Here is a 15,826-nt window from a genome sequence, read left to right as displayed (position 1 = left end):
GTATTTGGGAAGAAAAGACAGACATAAGAAATACCAATTAATGAATCAATCTTTACATGCAATTGAGTGATCTAATCAATATGACCTAAAGGAGTTTAGATTGACAACTATAGCCTCAATCTAGCCTACTTAACTCTCCCAAGTTTTCTGTTGAATAGGATCACACATGAATAATCAAAAAGCTTTTTTTATGGTAAATTAGATATAACAAGTTATGCCTAGTACAGTCTATTTTCTATGAAAAAGGAGTTATGCCCCAGAAATGAACAAAGCTTTAGATACATCTCATTTCTGTTCCACAATATTACCATTAAAATTTGTATTGGACTACAAGGGGAAAACAGTTCTTAGATAGCAATTTTATTTTTAAAAGACTCAAAACTGGGGGCTATTACAGTGCTCACTCCAAAATTTTATATTACCTGTATTTTTGAAGTACACATTAGTTATCTTACTGAATTACCAACAAAATCAAATGTCTTTCTTTGCACATGTTAAATTCACTGCAAGTGTTCTATTTTTAAATGAAAAATTTTTTTTTAATTCTAAATTTATAATCTTCAAACTCAAATGAAAATGTGAAGTATTCATGAATTTCCAGCTGTTTGAAAACCTTGGGGAAAGAGATGAAAAATAGTTTATTAGATACAAAGGCAGAAAGAAAAATCTTAAATTAAACCCGAATACATCTGTTTAAGTCCTATGTGTACAGTGCACCAATTCAAAAGAAATGGACTTGGAATCTGGTATTATCACAACAGTCCTTAAGTCCAGTGTCAAGTGTGTCCAGAGTTGAGCTTTATGTTCTGGTGAAAAGGTGAGAGGCACAGTGATTAACATTAAGTGAGGAATAAGCCAAATAAGAATACATACTTTCAGTTACTATTTCAAAATTGAGAAACAAGAATGAAAATTTTTTCTTCTTTCTAAAATCTTTTAAGTCAGTTGATAAGATCTTACTAATTCAGAATAAAGTATATACCTAAATTAGTAGAAAGAACAGTTTTTTGGAGACAGAGTCTTGCTCTATTGCCCAGGCTAGAGTGCAGTGGTGCAATCATAGCTCACTGTAGCCTTGAACTCCTGGTTCAAGCAATCCTCCTGCCTCAGCCTCCTGAGTGACTGGAACTACAGGTGCATGGCATCACACCTGGCTAATTTTAGAAATTTTTTGTATACCCAGGGTCTCATTATGTTGCCCAGGCTGGCCTCCAGTTCATGGCCGCAAGTGATCTTCCTGCCTCAGTCTCCCAAAGTGCTGGAATTACATGCATGAGCTACTGTGACCAGCCCAAATTGCTACTTTTTAACAACAACAAAAACTATTTTTTGGGTTGGCAGACCATAGATAACAAAATACTGCCAACTAGCTGTGTTCCACTTGCTTTTATGAACCATGATTATTTGTGTACATATTAAAAAGGGAAACAGATAAAATTAGCTGGTTTTTTTTTTTTGGTCTCCATTTACTGTCCTGTCTTCTTGAGACCATTAATTTGCTCAGGAACCTTATTCTTTTCTCCTCATAGAAAACTCAGAAAATCCCAACCTGGTTGCAATCCAAATTATTCAGATTAATGGTCAGTGTTTCTTAACCTTTTTAAACCTAAGGTGGACTTTGTTACTAAAATTCTCATTTCTGATCCCACTTCTGGTTGAGAATCACTGACACAAATTTAATTCTATATATATATGCTTTAAAAAATTACATTCATTTTTTTCTTTTCCCTCTTACCTCAATCTCAATATGTTATATCCATTCTTGACATCTAGCTCTTTATTATTAAGTAAGGTATTCTGTGCTTGAAACAAGCTGATTTTCCTCATTCAGAATTTTCTAGAGCACTGTTTATTATTACTTCAAAACTTTAGACAAAAATTGCCAATAGTAATCAATGACACAAAACTGGAACACATACAAAACATCTAACTCCTTTCTAACTCCTTTATTATTTCAGGGAGGAGGAAAAGTGGTATGAAATGCATAGTTTTAATAGGATGGACAAAATATTGAATTGCAATTCTCAGGGTTCTCAGGGTTTACTTACTGGTGGTGGGCGGGGGGGCAGGGGCGGGTGGTAGAAATTTGATTTAAAGCACTTTCTCTACTAGTTATTTTTTCTTTCATAAGTTACTGAAATACATTCTTAAGAGATTTCTTACATTGCTTTGGGTTACTAAGAGGCACACATCAAAGTACATCAGGAAGAGGTAATAGTTATAGAGTGAACAAATTTGTTTCAGAATGAGATACAAGTTAGAGACTCAGCTTTGGGTGAGGTGATGGTGGCACCATGGACAAGTGGGAATGTACAAAAGGGAAACTGAGATTCTCTGCTTCTTTTGCTTAGGGCCAAGCCAAGTTCTTTTCACTAGTTGATCTTAAATTGCTAGCTTAAAAGCGAAATTCATGCTGGTCATAAATTTATCCCACCACATGCCCACAAGTCTTATCAATTTAAAAGTAACCATAAATCTGATTGTTTTGTGAAGGTAGGAGTATTTCAATACTCCAGATAGATGAGAAGTATTCCTTTCCCTAAGTAAAATGTTTTGCAAAACTTCCTAGGTAACACATTCTATATAACACATTTGGCATACTTGTTACACGATTTTCCCTTTTATATACCCAGATATGTCATTCAGGACATTAGTAACATACTTGCATTTCTAGATATGTTGTATACAGAACAGTCTGTTTTTCACGAAAGCCCCTCACCTTTCTGGCTATCTTCTACAAATCTGATGCATTATCTATCTTGTAATTACCAGTCTACTTTTATTCCTCAGATAAATCCATATGCCTTTTCTTAGGTATCTGTCACCAACCTTGGAAAGCAGACTTTGTTTTCAAAGGTCCCAGCCATCCCTCATTTCATCCTTTGCCTTTTAGGTGTGTGGTTCCTGTATGGTGCTCTGCCTACGGTGACTTTTTAGTGATCAACTAAAAACATACTCTGGGTACCTCCACAGATTTTACACTAACATAATGATTATAAAGCTTTAGGTCCCTGCTTCTTAAGCTTGTGCCCACAGGTATTCTTGAGTATATGGGAAATCTTTGTTAACTTTGTATTTTTTTTGTTGACAAACAAAAAGAACAATCTAAACAGAAATACACTCTGGATCTTCTGGATCATCATCCCATAACAGAGTAGGAACACAGGATTTTTGTGCTTGTGCCTTTGTTTTTTCATCATCTCTTAACTTTTAATGCAGTGTTTCTTAAACTGGGCTAAGATGTATTCTTGGGAAGTCATGAATTTTTCAAATACTAGCCTAGACCAAATTTTCATAGCTTAATGAGGAATACCTAATTTGGTAGTAAAGATTATTTAAAAGTCAAAAAGAATACATCATCTAGTATTTCTTCATCTACCAGGTCAGTCTTTGTTACAAGAGTGTCTTTTCTTTTTTTTTCTCTTTTTTAAGAGACAGGGTCTTTGGCTGGGTGCAGTGGCTCACGTCTGTAATCCCAGCACTTTGGGAGGCCAAGGTGGGTGGATCACCTGAGGTCAGGGGTTCAAGACCAGCCTGGGCAACATGGTGAAACCCCGTCTCTACTAAAAATAAAAAAAATTAGCTGGGTGTGGTGGCATGTGCCTATAATCCAGCTACTTGGGAGGCTGATGCACGAAAATTGCTTCGCCTGGGAGGTGAAGATTGCAGTGAGCCGGAATCGTGCCACTGCACTCCAGTGTGGGCGAGAGAACAAGACTCTGTCTCAAAAAAAAAAAAAAAAAGAGAGACAGGGTCTTGCTATGTTGCCCAGGCTGTTCTCAACCTCCTGGCCTCAAGCCATTCGCCCACTTTGTCCTCACAAAGTGCTAGGATTACAGAGGTGAGTCACTATACCCAGTGTTACAAGAGTTTTGGTATATGCTTTATCAAAGATATGCTGACTATATGCAATTTTTGTCTGTTTTAAAGGGCAGATCTGGGGCAGGATTAAAGGGTAGAGAGAGGGATCTTACATCAGATCCTCTGGGTTAGAGTAGGAAGTCAGATGAAAGTTCATATAAACCACTGGTGCTACTCTGCTGACAAACATATCCACGAGGGTTGACATGACCTTTCCAGGACTATATACATCTTACAAATGTAACTCTTACAGTGAAAGACAAACTAACAAATCAACTGATTTGAGGGTGGGGAGAGGAAAGATAAGAGGGGTTGGGGAATGAAGAACAAACAGATGTGAGGATAATGAAGAAAGACTAAAAATCCACTTAAACTTCTGAAACCCAAGCCAAATATTTACAATTGAAACTTCATTATTTCCTTTTATAGTCAAACTAAAATATTTTAATCCCTTAGGTCTGAATCCATTTCTCTCCTCTGGAAGCAACCCTAACCCTTAGCTAGATGTTAAATCACATAATACCAATCCTAAAACTATCATAGTTGCAAACATTTATTACAATTTAAGAATTAATGGGAAGAGAAACTGAAGAAATTAAAAATCAGGAATTTCTCTTGGAAAACTGTACAAACTTAATGATTTTAGAAATTAGTCATATTGGCCTGGCGTGGTGGCTCACACCTGTAATCCCAGCATTTTGGGAGGCCAAGGCGGGTGGATCACGAGGTCAGGAGATCGAGACCATCCTGGCTAACACAGTGAAACCCCGTCTCTAGTAAAAAAATACAAAAACAATTAGCCAGGTGTGGTGGCGGGCGCCTGTAGTCCCAGCTACTCGGGAGGCTGAGGCAGGAGAATGGCGTGAACCCGGGAGGCGGAGCTTGCAGTGAGCTGAGATTGTGCCACTGTACTCCAGCCTGGGTGACAGAGTGAGACTCTGTCTCAAAACAAACAAACAAACAAACAAACAAACAAACAAAAAAAAACAGAAAAGAAATTGGTAATATTAAGATATTTAAAGCTGGTCAAAAAGGCTGCTGGTATCTATTCTGTATATTATGACAGGTAAGAAAAGAAAAAAGTATTATGTTAATTTGCAACCATGCATTAGAGAAAACTAAAACTAAATGTAAATTAATCTGTCCTTTCAAATCTGAAAAAGCAAAGCACTTTTAGATATGAAATGTATTTTCTTGAGTTCTGGATTTAAGAACATCATTTCAAAGAACAGTTAAATAATACTGTAGTTTCAAAGGATTATCCCGTTTATATGAAGAATGTAATATTTGCATGTGCTATTAATTAAGTTCCTTGAAGGTAAGTATTGTCTTGTAAAACTTGCAACTTTTAAACATTTAACACAGTGTTTCGCATATAACAGATACTAAATAATGTATGAAATTAGTTTCTCTTGGTTACTCAATTGTCATGTTCACCACAATCAATCTATTCTTTATCCTGCTTTTACTCTTTGAGAAGTGGGTTTTTCTTTTTTTTTTTTTTTTTTGAGAGGGAGTCTCGCTCTGTTGCCCAGGCTGGAGTGCAGTGGCAGGATCTCGGCTTGCTGCAAGCTCTGCCTCCCGGGTTCACGCCATTCTCCTGCCTCAATCTCCCGAGTAGCTGGGACTACAGGCACCCACCACCACACCTGGCCAATTTTTTTTGTATTTTTAGTAGAGTCGGGGTTTCACTGTGTTAGCCAGGATGGTCTCGATCTCCTGACCTCATGATCTGCCCGCCTCAGCCTCCCAAAGTGCTGGGATTACAGGCATGAGCCACCGCGCCTGGCCCTGAGAAGTGTTTTTCAATTAAGAGAATATACCTTTATTTTACTTAAAGGTTAAGAAAACACATCTCTGCTTTCAAATGAAAAGTCTTTAGTTTTAGTTCTAACATCTAGGATACACTTTTCAATTTTCCTTTAAGTATATAAAAGATAACAAATAGTGCATATATATATATATATATATATATATATTTTTTTTTTTTTTTTGAGTCAGGGTCTCACCGTGGCTGGAGTACAGTGGCAGGATCTTGGCTCACTGCAGCCTCTACTTCCTGAGCTCAAGAGATCCTCTTCCCTCAGCTGCGACTACAGGCACGTGCCACCACACCCGGCTAACTTTTATATTTTTAGTAGAAACCGGGTTTTATGTTGCCCAGGCTGGTCTCGAACTCCTGGCCTCAAGTGACCTACCCGCCTCAGCCTCCCAAAATGCTGGGATTACAGGCGTGAGCCACTCGCGCCCGGCCTAGAATATATTTTGGACACATGGATTATGACTTGGAAAATGTTAATCAGGGCTTATATTAACAAAATTATTTGCCACTAGCCCTCAATTCCACATAAGATGCAGCCTCTTTTTAATTTTTGTTTAAGAACTAAGGAACTTGTGATATAAATAAAGTGCATTATGTTTCTATTTCTCATTAAACTCTTCATTTGCTGGGATTTCCCAGCTGTGAAATGGACAATTCAGTACTAATGATCTGTTTAGTTCAGTGTTATTCTCTGCTAGGGAAAAGTATAATCTTGTGTTAGTCTTGTTCCTTTATTTTTTGTCTTGTTACTCTTAAAAACAACTGTGCTCTCATGACCAAGGCCACTAAGAACAAGCAGAAGGAAAAAGTGTTCAAGACGCATAGATTAAAAAAACCAAACACATGAGGATCCCATTCTTTTGTATATATCCATCAAAAGTAAAAATATAGCTTTCTAAAACTCCCTCATCCTTCTATTTAGGTAGATGAGGAAATTCCTATCCATATTCACGGAATTGTAACTGAATTCACTTAAAATTATCTAACCAGAACTAAGAAATCTACAAAATGAATGTTACTGATATAAATCATTAAATTATCAGTTTTCAATTATTTTAAAAAATGCTGTTAAAAAACTTTTTTCATTATGTATTTATGTTGTCATGCCTATTATTTTGAAACAAAAGACATCTGTTGAAAACAAAAAATCTTGTGGTCCCAGTGACTAGAGGGGTCACAGTCAGTGAAGAAGAATGAGTTCAAACAAAATCTTTTACTCTAAGAATAAATTATTAAATAAGATAGATCTTATTTCAAAACACTGAATTCTAATGTACCTTACCTGTTGCTTAAGCCTTAAAATTTTTTAAGGGAAGAAAGAAATGGTACTGTGTTGAGGATATTAAAAAATTTTAGATAGGAAAAATCACACAGACCAAAAAGATTATTTTTTTCTAATGGTAAGGTAAAGATAAGAATACAAAAAAACTTGTTGTCTATGATGTTAACATTGATTACTTGTGACTTAAATTCCCTGAGAAGTACATGCACGCCTAAGATAACAGTTTAAATGCTTATTTTACGTTGTATGGTAGTGTCATAGGATTATAGAGGTGATTATAATGGAACTATTTAAGTCATATTAAGTTATATTTTGGACCAACACATATGTTGTATTGATGACATAACAACATATACAACATATGTACACTTTCTGGAAAAAAGTCAAGTTAAATCTAGAGTTAATCTGGAATGTATAGGAGAAAGCTGCAAATATCTGACAATGTTCACGTTGAGAAGGAAGATACTAAAATCATTTTTTAATGTGGTACACATCAGCAGAGAAGACAATCAGCCTACGGTCAAATGTAATTATAAATGCCTCTATATGATATGTTTTAAACTCTCTTTTTGAGAAAACTCATTTTGAGAATGCTTAGTACAGGAATTCCCATTTAGTTAAATAAATTGGAACTCTGTCTTAGAGCTGGCTGAAAAAATATTTAATATTTGTCAACTTTCTACTATCTTTAGATTTCCAATAATCCTGCAGCCTCAAATCATATTACGCATTTATCCATTTCAGCTTTGAGCACTCTTTCAACTTCACAGACTCATGAACTTTATATAATGGGAGGCCATTTTCCTTACTTAAGTTTGTTTAGGAGAAAATTAACCAACCAATTTGGATAAATGATATGCCAATTTCTAATCATTCAAACAAATCCAATTTTCCATTATAACCTTTAAACAAATCACTGTACGAGTCAAGTTGGAAAACAGGCAGTTCAGGAGCTAAAAAGAGACTGAACATCATTGAGACCAAATTTCAAGCTAAAGTGATTTATGATCACTTTAAAGAAGTTTAAGATGATAATTTCACATCCTAGAATGCATCATCCAGGAAATAATTTAGAAATACACACAGAAAAAAATGGTATCAACAGTGTAAGTCAAGCCACATCTATTTTAGTCTTGGGATACAATGCATATATACAATGTATATATACAATGTATATATTACAAAGATATTTATAAGTTATACATACTTGCATACATGTGATAAAGAGATCACAGAAGAAAACAAATCAAAAGTGTACCCTAGATTCTCTAGATATTATACATTATTTACAATGTACATGTCATAAAAATATTAACCTGAATACATTTCTTAAAAATGAAAAAACTTCCTGATTTAACTAGAGGTAAGCTATCAGACAAAAATTATTACTCATAGGGGCCAGGCACAGTGGCTTATGCCTGTAATCCTAGCACTTTGGGAGGCTGAAGCAGGTGGATCACCTGAGGTCAGGATTTAGAGACTGGCCTGGCCAACATGGCGAAACACTGTCTCTACTAAAAATACAAAAATTAGCTGGGCGTCGTGACGCACGCCTGTAGTCCCAGCTATTTGGGAGGCTGAGACAGGAGAATCGCTTGAACCCGGGAGGTGGAGGTTGCAGTGAGCTGAGATCAAGCCACTGCACTCCAGCCTGGGCGACACAACGAGACTCCATCTAAAAAAAAAAAAAAAAAAAAAAAAAAATTATTCACAGGGAGTCTCCTAAAAATCATTTTTCAGAAAGAGTTTTCAAAGGTACTCTCAAGGAGCAATGGTTACATTTAATGAAAGTTTACGCACCAAAATGAAAACTACCTTTAACATAAGCAGCAGATAGTACTGTGCTGTGATAATCTGGTGGCAGCTTATAAGCAGTGTGGCCATAGGGAACTCTGTATGCATTCTGCCTACATTTACCATACCAGGCACACACTCGAAATAGATGTCAGTGGTTTTACGGTACTAGTTAGGACAATTTGGTTGAAATGGGAGGCAGAACAGTACAATTTTGTTTCTTAGGTTGGAAAAAAAAATGCAGTAGGTTAAGATAAAATTGCTTTCCCAATAAAATTAAGTAAAAAAGAATAGCAGGATATACTTTTAACACAGCAACAGCTTACCTGATATGCCATTCTTGCTGGTGTTCAATAAAGCTACAGATGCTGCAGAAACTCTTTTATTGTTCACAGTCTGCCCTGGTTTTCTTGAGGTACATTCTTCACTATCACTGTCCTGTAAATTTAGTAGCCTTGGCTGGAAACACTGTAGTCGACATGATCTGATATTGCTTAATATTTCAGAAAGGGACAGTCTATTTTCACAATGTTTACTGGAAGCATTGGTCCGAGAGAAATTAGAAGAAAAGTCTATAGTTTGGGAAGAGCTTGAAAAACTATTCAGCATTTCAGGGTCTATCTGTTTCAGGACTGGGTCATGTTCTGTGGATATTCGGTCCATTATGACCCTGAAAAGCAAAATAAAACCAAATATTAACTGAGAGAGCTGAACATTTTCTCTTTGTCTTCTGTTCCAGATATCAAACAAAAACCAGGTGAAAACAAATACTTCACCTTCCACCTCTGCCAATTCGCCTCCTTGCAAATCCTATACATCTTCTTGGGACTGTAAGTGTTGTAAGGCAATGCCTATATCTCAACTTATCCAAATCTGCCAATTCTGAATTTTCACATGAATGGTTAGCTTGGTCCAAACGAGGCTGCAAAGAAAGAAAGAAAAAAAAAAAAAAAACTCATGGAGTAAATCTGAAATGAAGACAGGTTAGATCATGATAAACATGAAGTAACTGCAACATTAGCAGAACAATTAAAATCTAGATATAAAACTGTAAAAGTGGGGCTTCATTGACTATTAATCAGGTTAAATTTTACAAAATTGAATCAAAAGTTCACTCACCAAGATTACTCACCAAGATTATTTTAGTTTGTAAATATAAATTCATTTAGGGTCTATCATACTTTAAAAGGAATATATAGTTAAAAATAATGCAGCTTTTAACATTTGTGTACAAAGTAGAGATGGTGAAATTACATAGTAATTTGTAGGCTTCCTACTGAGAAACCAGAAAGAATATTTTTTGGACTAAAAATTGCACTTCAAACACTATGGGGTCAAACTGAAGCTTCCTCTTTACTTTTAAGAAACACACATCCAAGCAGGATGCAGTGGCTCATGCCTGTAATCCTAGCACTTTAGGAGGCCAAGACAGAAGGATCACTAGAGACCAGGAGTTCAAGACCAGCCTGGGCAATGTAGCAAGACCCTATCTCTACAAAAATTACAAAAATTAGCAGCATGTCGTGGTATGTGCCTGTAATCCCAGGAGGCTGAGGTGGGAGGACTACTGGAGCCCAGGAGTTTGAAGTTACGGTGAACTGTATGATTGCACCATTGCACTCCAGCCTTGGTGACAGAGCAAGACCCTGTCTCTAAAAGAAATAAATAAGTAAATAAATAAATATAAAGAAACAAACAGCCCGTTCCCTGTCTTCCCATTCCCTTCATCATTTTATCATGCTGTCTGTCCCCTTTCGTTAAGAATTTTCCCTTCTCTCATCAACATAACTAGTAAACAAATCTCCACCTCTCCTAAATTTACACACTCTAAAAAAGCTGTCAGTGTTATGCTTACCATTATATAGCAAGATAAATGATCTCTACAAGCCATATAAGAAAGTCAAAGCCATCCTCACAATGCTACATTATATCTCATCTGAGAACCTTGGAGAGTGATATAATGCAACTTCATAGCATAAAGCAACTTCTAGGTGTGTCAAAAAGTTATGAATACAATTATTAGACAAAACATTGCCATTACGGAAGTTTAAAAATTATTATTTTGTTTGATACTTACTGGTATGTATGCACAAGATGGGCTTGCATAACAATAAATTTCAATAAACACCTAGCAGCCATCAAAGGTTCTAGAACCAATTTACAAATTCTGGGTTTACCTAATTCTAGTAATGACACACTGAGTAATTTTCACAGCTGCTGAAGCTATAATTAGAGCCCAAAATGAACCTAAATTTCTAAAATGTGAGGAATTATCAATTTCCAAGAAGAGGATTCCGACGCCCTTTGAAAGGACTCAGTACCTTTTAGCATCTTTTACCAGTATCCACATAAAGGATGTTAAATAAAAAGTACTGATGCATTTCCCATTTTTAGATCAAGACTAAGTCATCTTGACATGGGTTACCTGTTAATTCCAGTTCACAAAAACACCACATACACACAAAAGTTCTTACAGCATAATACTGGCATCCTGCCCGCCTTCTGAAAGCACAGGGACCATCAGGATCATTTTCTTCTTCCGGTTCTGATACTGGGGACAATACCTAGACAAAAGAGACATTCCATTTAGGAGTTATCAAAAGTCAATAGATCAATGTCTGTAATGCTCTAAAATTTAAATCTGATCACAAACAGTAAATCACTTCTATATTACATATCATAAGTACTGAATTCCCCAAAACATTCAATGACTAGCAAAAATTTTCTATGGTTAAAAATCACTGTTTTTAATGGATTAGTTCTTTCAGGTTAAGTATACATGGCATTGGCATTGCTTGATTGCTTCTAAACATGAAGTGCTAAGTCTTAGAAAGAATTAATACAGTTTTTATACATCCCATTATATTTTATAAATAATGTATGTGGCTATAAATATTTAATGACAGTTAAATATTTACTTCACCTATAGGTTAAGTGTATTTTTATCCAATAACTTTATCCCTCTGTAATAAAGCCAAAAGCTAGGACATAAAAAACAACTTATAAACAGCCAAAAAAATCACCACAACAAAAAAAACCCCAAAGGCCATAAAGGCCAGGTTTTATTCAAAGGAAAGTCTTGTATCTCCCAACTCATTTTTCAAAAATCACTTTTTAAACTTAGCAGATCAGAAGTAGAAAAGAAGAAGAGAAGAGAAGACTTGCTAAAGTAAGCACATTGGTTATAGAGAAGAGATAAGCCCACAATGCTAGAGCAAAAGAATAAAGACTTTCAAAAAGCTGTCACATATTAGAAAGCACTCTTCCCAGGCCATGTCCTATCAAGTCAAATATCCCTATGTAATTGAGTGGACTTCTAGGGCAGTAGCACTGACCTATTAGAGCACACTTTATAAATGTCACAAAAACAGATTAAATAATATACAAATACACCGAAGACAGGGAAATAATATGTTTTAGATAAATTTCCACCCATAATTATTAAAATTTTTTTAAAAGTTTTGGTACTTAAGTTTCAGTTGTCTCGCACTCTCACTTTGTAGTACATCTCTTTTTCTGATAAACGCTGGCTCAACCATATTTACTTGCAAATTTCTGAACCTCACAAATCCCCCTCTTCCTATTTTGAGAGGAAAAATGTTTTCTCCATATTATTTCCAAACTGTGGTAATTACCACTGAGCAGGGTCATCCAGGGGAGAAAGGTATTTGTTTGAGGTTCCAATATACCTCCACCAACCCTATGGGGGAGACACAGAAACAGTAAGCTGGGGCTGAATCTTCTTCATGGGGAACCAAGCCCCAAACCTGAAATTTGAAAGGAAATCCCAAATGTGAATTTTACACTTTGGTTCCTTTGCAAATAATGTACCTATTCTAAGATATACACAGGAAGTGTCACAAAGTCTCAGAAATTCTGTGTATAAAATCTATCACCCCTTCCTAACTACGATTCCCCAGGGGTAGATTCCAGGGGACAAAAGAAGTCTGAGGCACAGGAAGACAAAGCTAATGTTAGGAAAATCGGAAGCACGATCAAGAAGAGGCAGAGTTTTAGCTCTGTTCAGCTGCAATTCAGTGGCATAAGTCTGGTTAAAATGTTTGTTCTCTTAAGGCTCCCTATTCCCTGTTCTTGGTTTATTAGACAAAGAAAAATATGATTACTTTAATGATCTTGTAAGCAATAAAATCCTGATTTTATAAGATGTACACTCTGAATAGCTGCCTCACTGAATGATGCCCAAATATAGGTAAACATTAATACTTACTCTTTAGTAATATGGAGATACCATAAAATTAATGAGGATGGTCTAAGACCTAATATAAACAATCAGAAGAACCTAAAAGTTTCAAAATGCAATTTTCATGTGGGTATGGGAACCGGAAACTATATAAATCAATGCAAGAATTTGGAGCAGAAATGAAGATCCCTTAATGCATGAGAAACATATGACTAGTTATGCTGAGTGAGCTCTACTTTCAGGCTGGATGTACTAATTTCACCGATAAAAGTTTCTATAGGTCATAGCACCCTACAATATCATTCTTTTTTTTTTTTTGAAACAGGGTCTTGCTCTGTTGCCCAGGCTGGAGTACAGTGGTGCAACCTTGGCTCATTGCAACCTTCATCTCCCTGGCTCGAGCGATCCTCCCGCCTCAGCCTCCAGAGTAGCTGGGACTACAGGCATGTGTCACCACGCCTGGCTAATTTTTCTACATTTGTTTCTGTTTTTTCAGTAAAGATGGGGTTTCACCATGTTGCCCAGGCTGGTCTCCAAGTCCTGGGCTCAAGCAATCCACCTGCTTCGGCTTCCCAAATTGCTGGGATTACAGGCATGAGTCACAATGTCCGGTCTACAGCATCATTCTTAAAGGGCTGGGAATATATAGCAAAACTTTCTAGGCTCTCATTAGTACCACCAATATAAGCCTAATATACAAATATTTATCTAACTATGTCATTTTCTTACTTAACATTTTAAATAATTTCCCAGTATGTATAATGTAGATAGAGGCTATCTGCCATCTGGGTATTACTGCAGGCATCAAGCCTTTCATCCCCTCTTCCTCTTCTATGTTTTGTGCTCCAGCAATACCAAACTGCTAGGAGTTCCCTCTAATATGCTGTGCCTAGAACCCTTCCCTATACTTTCTATCTGGAAAATTACTCTTTTGTAGGGCACTATATCCCTCATTCCTCCAAACCGGTCATCTGATGAATGTCCCATGGCTATTCAAAGCTCTGCCTGAGTCAAACTAGATGATCCTCTGACAAAAGCAATATATGGGTTCATTAAGCGCTCCTGAAGGGAATATAAAATTAAGCATATCTTTGCACATTTGATACTATTCATATGACTATCAGAATATTATCTGGGTAGAAAAACCAATTGGTGAAAAAGAGTAAAAATAATAAAATCCAGCCAAAAGGGACACATTTTATGCAAACTCCAGATTTTAAATGGTTATAGCAATGAAGAGTTTTATAAACAGTCTTGCTTTCAAACATATCTATAATGTTGGTTTTTAAAATAAAGTTTCCTTAAAGGAAACAAGTCAAAAAGTTAAAATATGATAAAGCCGGTAGTAGGTTCAAGGTCTTTGTTACAGTATTTTCTGTTAAGTTTCCTATACTATTTTTAAAAAGAGGGTATTGCTAGAGCAGGTGATACACAATATTTAAGAAAAAAAAAAAAGGATCTTTTTTTTGTTTCCTTGTTTGTTTTTGAGATGGAGTCTTGCTCTGTTGCCCAGGCTGGAGTGCAGTGGCGCGATCTCGGCTCACTGCAAGCTCCGCCTCCCAGGTCTTTATTCTCCTGGATCAGCCTCCCGAGTAGCTGGGACTACAGGCGCCCACCACCACGCCCGGCTAATTTTTTTTGTATTTTTAGTAGAGACGGGGTTTCACTGTGTTAGCCAGGATGATCTAGATCTCCTGACCTTGTGATCCGCCTGCCTCGGCCTCCCAAAGTGCTGGGATTATAGGAGTGAGCCACCGCGCCTGGCTGGATCTTTTAATATATAAAGTAAAAGTCTTATTTTAAAAACAGCACTTATAAAAATATTTTTTAATAGCACACATTTTTCTATAAAGCTGCTGCAATATTTATCAAAGAGTTAAAACTTGAATCAGTTCCTTTAAGTCTTTTTTAGAATCAAATAGCCATTGCCTAACAAATTAGCAAAGTTTACATTAAAAGTTATAAAACACAATGCTGGTGGAGTGTGGTAAAAAGGAAAGTATTGTTGATGAATATTTTCAATATTTACAATTATATATTAACTGTCTTAAAATATTGATAATTTTTGGTTAGTAAGTAGTAATTCAGTTTCTAAGAGAATCTATTTTAAATACAGAGGGAAAAAATCTACGTTCATTTTTATAAACGGAAAAACTAAAAACCATGCGCTCCACAAGAGAGTAAATTCTATACAACTGATGAAAAGTAATACAGAGTAAATACCATTTCAATGGCTACATAAATAATGTGGAAATGTTTATGCTATATACATTAGGGGAACAAAGCAAGAATAAAAACTCTAAGATAGCAATTGTTTTAAAAATATAGCAATATAAAATACTAAGAGGAAATATCTTTAAATAGTTTTAAAACAAGCACCTGTGGAAATTCATCTTCATCTGAGCTGTGAAAGTCATATTGCTTAATGTCACTCTTATTGATCACAGGCAATGTCTCAGGAGTGGGTTGTTGAGATGTTATCAAAGCCTCTGCTTTAGGCTTCTTTGGGTACTTCTTCTTTTGACGAACCACATCAGAAGCCTCTTCTTTCAAAGACAAATGATGAGGGTGCTGTTTACATGACGATTTTTCCCCCAAAAGGAAGAAATAAAAATCATTTTAGAAATCATGAAAAACTACTGCTCTTTGAAAAACATACATTTTTACCCAGGAGGTGATTTTATTGTTTTTAATACGCAAAAATTATTCTGTGTTCATAAACTGAAACATGCTTTACTTTCTGCGACTTATGATGAAAAATAATTATGGTATTTAAATTTGCTTTTTCCATTATTATCACTACTTTAAACTATGTGAGTGATTTTTTGGATTACTCTATTACGTAATCCAGTATTTAAAAGGTATT

At 35.9% G+C, this 15,826-nt stretch overlaps 1 protein-coding gene across 1 annotated transcript in view; it reads right to left on the bottom strand.

Annotated features, from left to right (window-relative positions):
• Window positions 1-15,826, bottom strand: part of EPC2 (enhancer of polycomb homolog 2) — a 142,769-nt gene that overhangs the window by 7,014 nt on the left and 119,929 nt on the right. The window contains exons 7-10 of the mRNA XM_002812468.6: window positions 15,340-15,531; window positions 11,234-11,323; window positions 9,536-9,681; window positions 9,086-9,429 (exon numbers count right to left, since the gene is read on the bottom strand). Coding sequence (XP_002812514.4) covers window positions 9,086-9,429; window positions 9,536-9,681; window positions 11,234-11,323; window positions 15,340-15,531 — 772 coding nt within the window. The remainder of the gene's footprint in view (window positions 1-9,085; window positions 9,430-9,535; window positions 9,682-11,233; window positions 11,324-15,339; window positions 15,532-15,826) is intronic.

The sequence above is a fragment of the Pongo abelii genome, chromosome 11, assembly GCF_028885655.2.
Source record: "Pongo abelii isolate AG06213 chromosome 11, NHGRI_mPonAbe1-v2.0_pri, whole genome shotgun sequence".
In the NCBI taxonomy this organism is placed as follows: Eukaryota; Metazoa; Chordata; class Mammalia; order Primates; family Hominidae; genus Pongo; species Pongo abelii.
The sequence above is the reverse complement of the archived record's forward strand: the minus strand, read 5'-3'. Positions and strand labels throughout refer to the sequence as shown.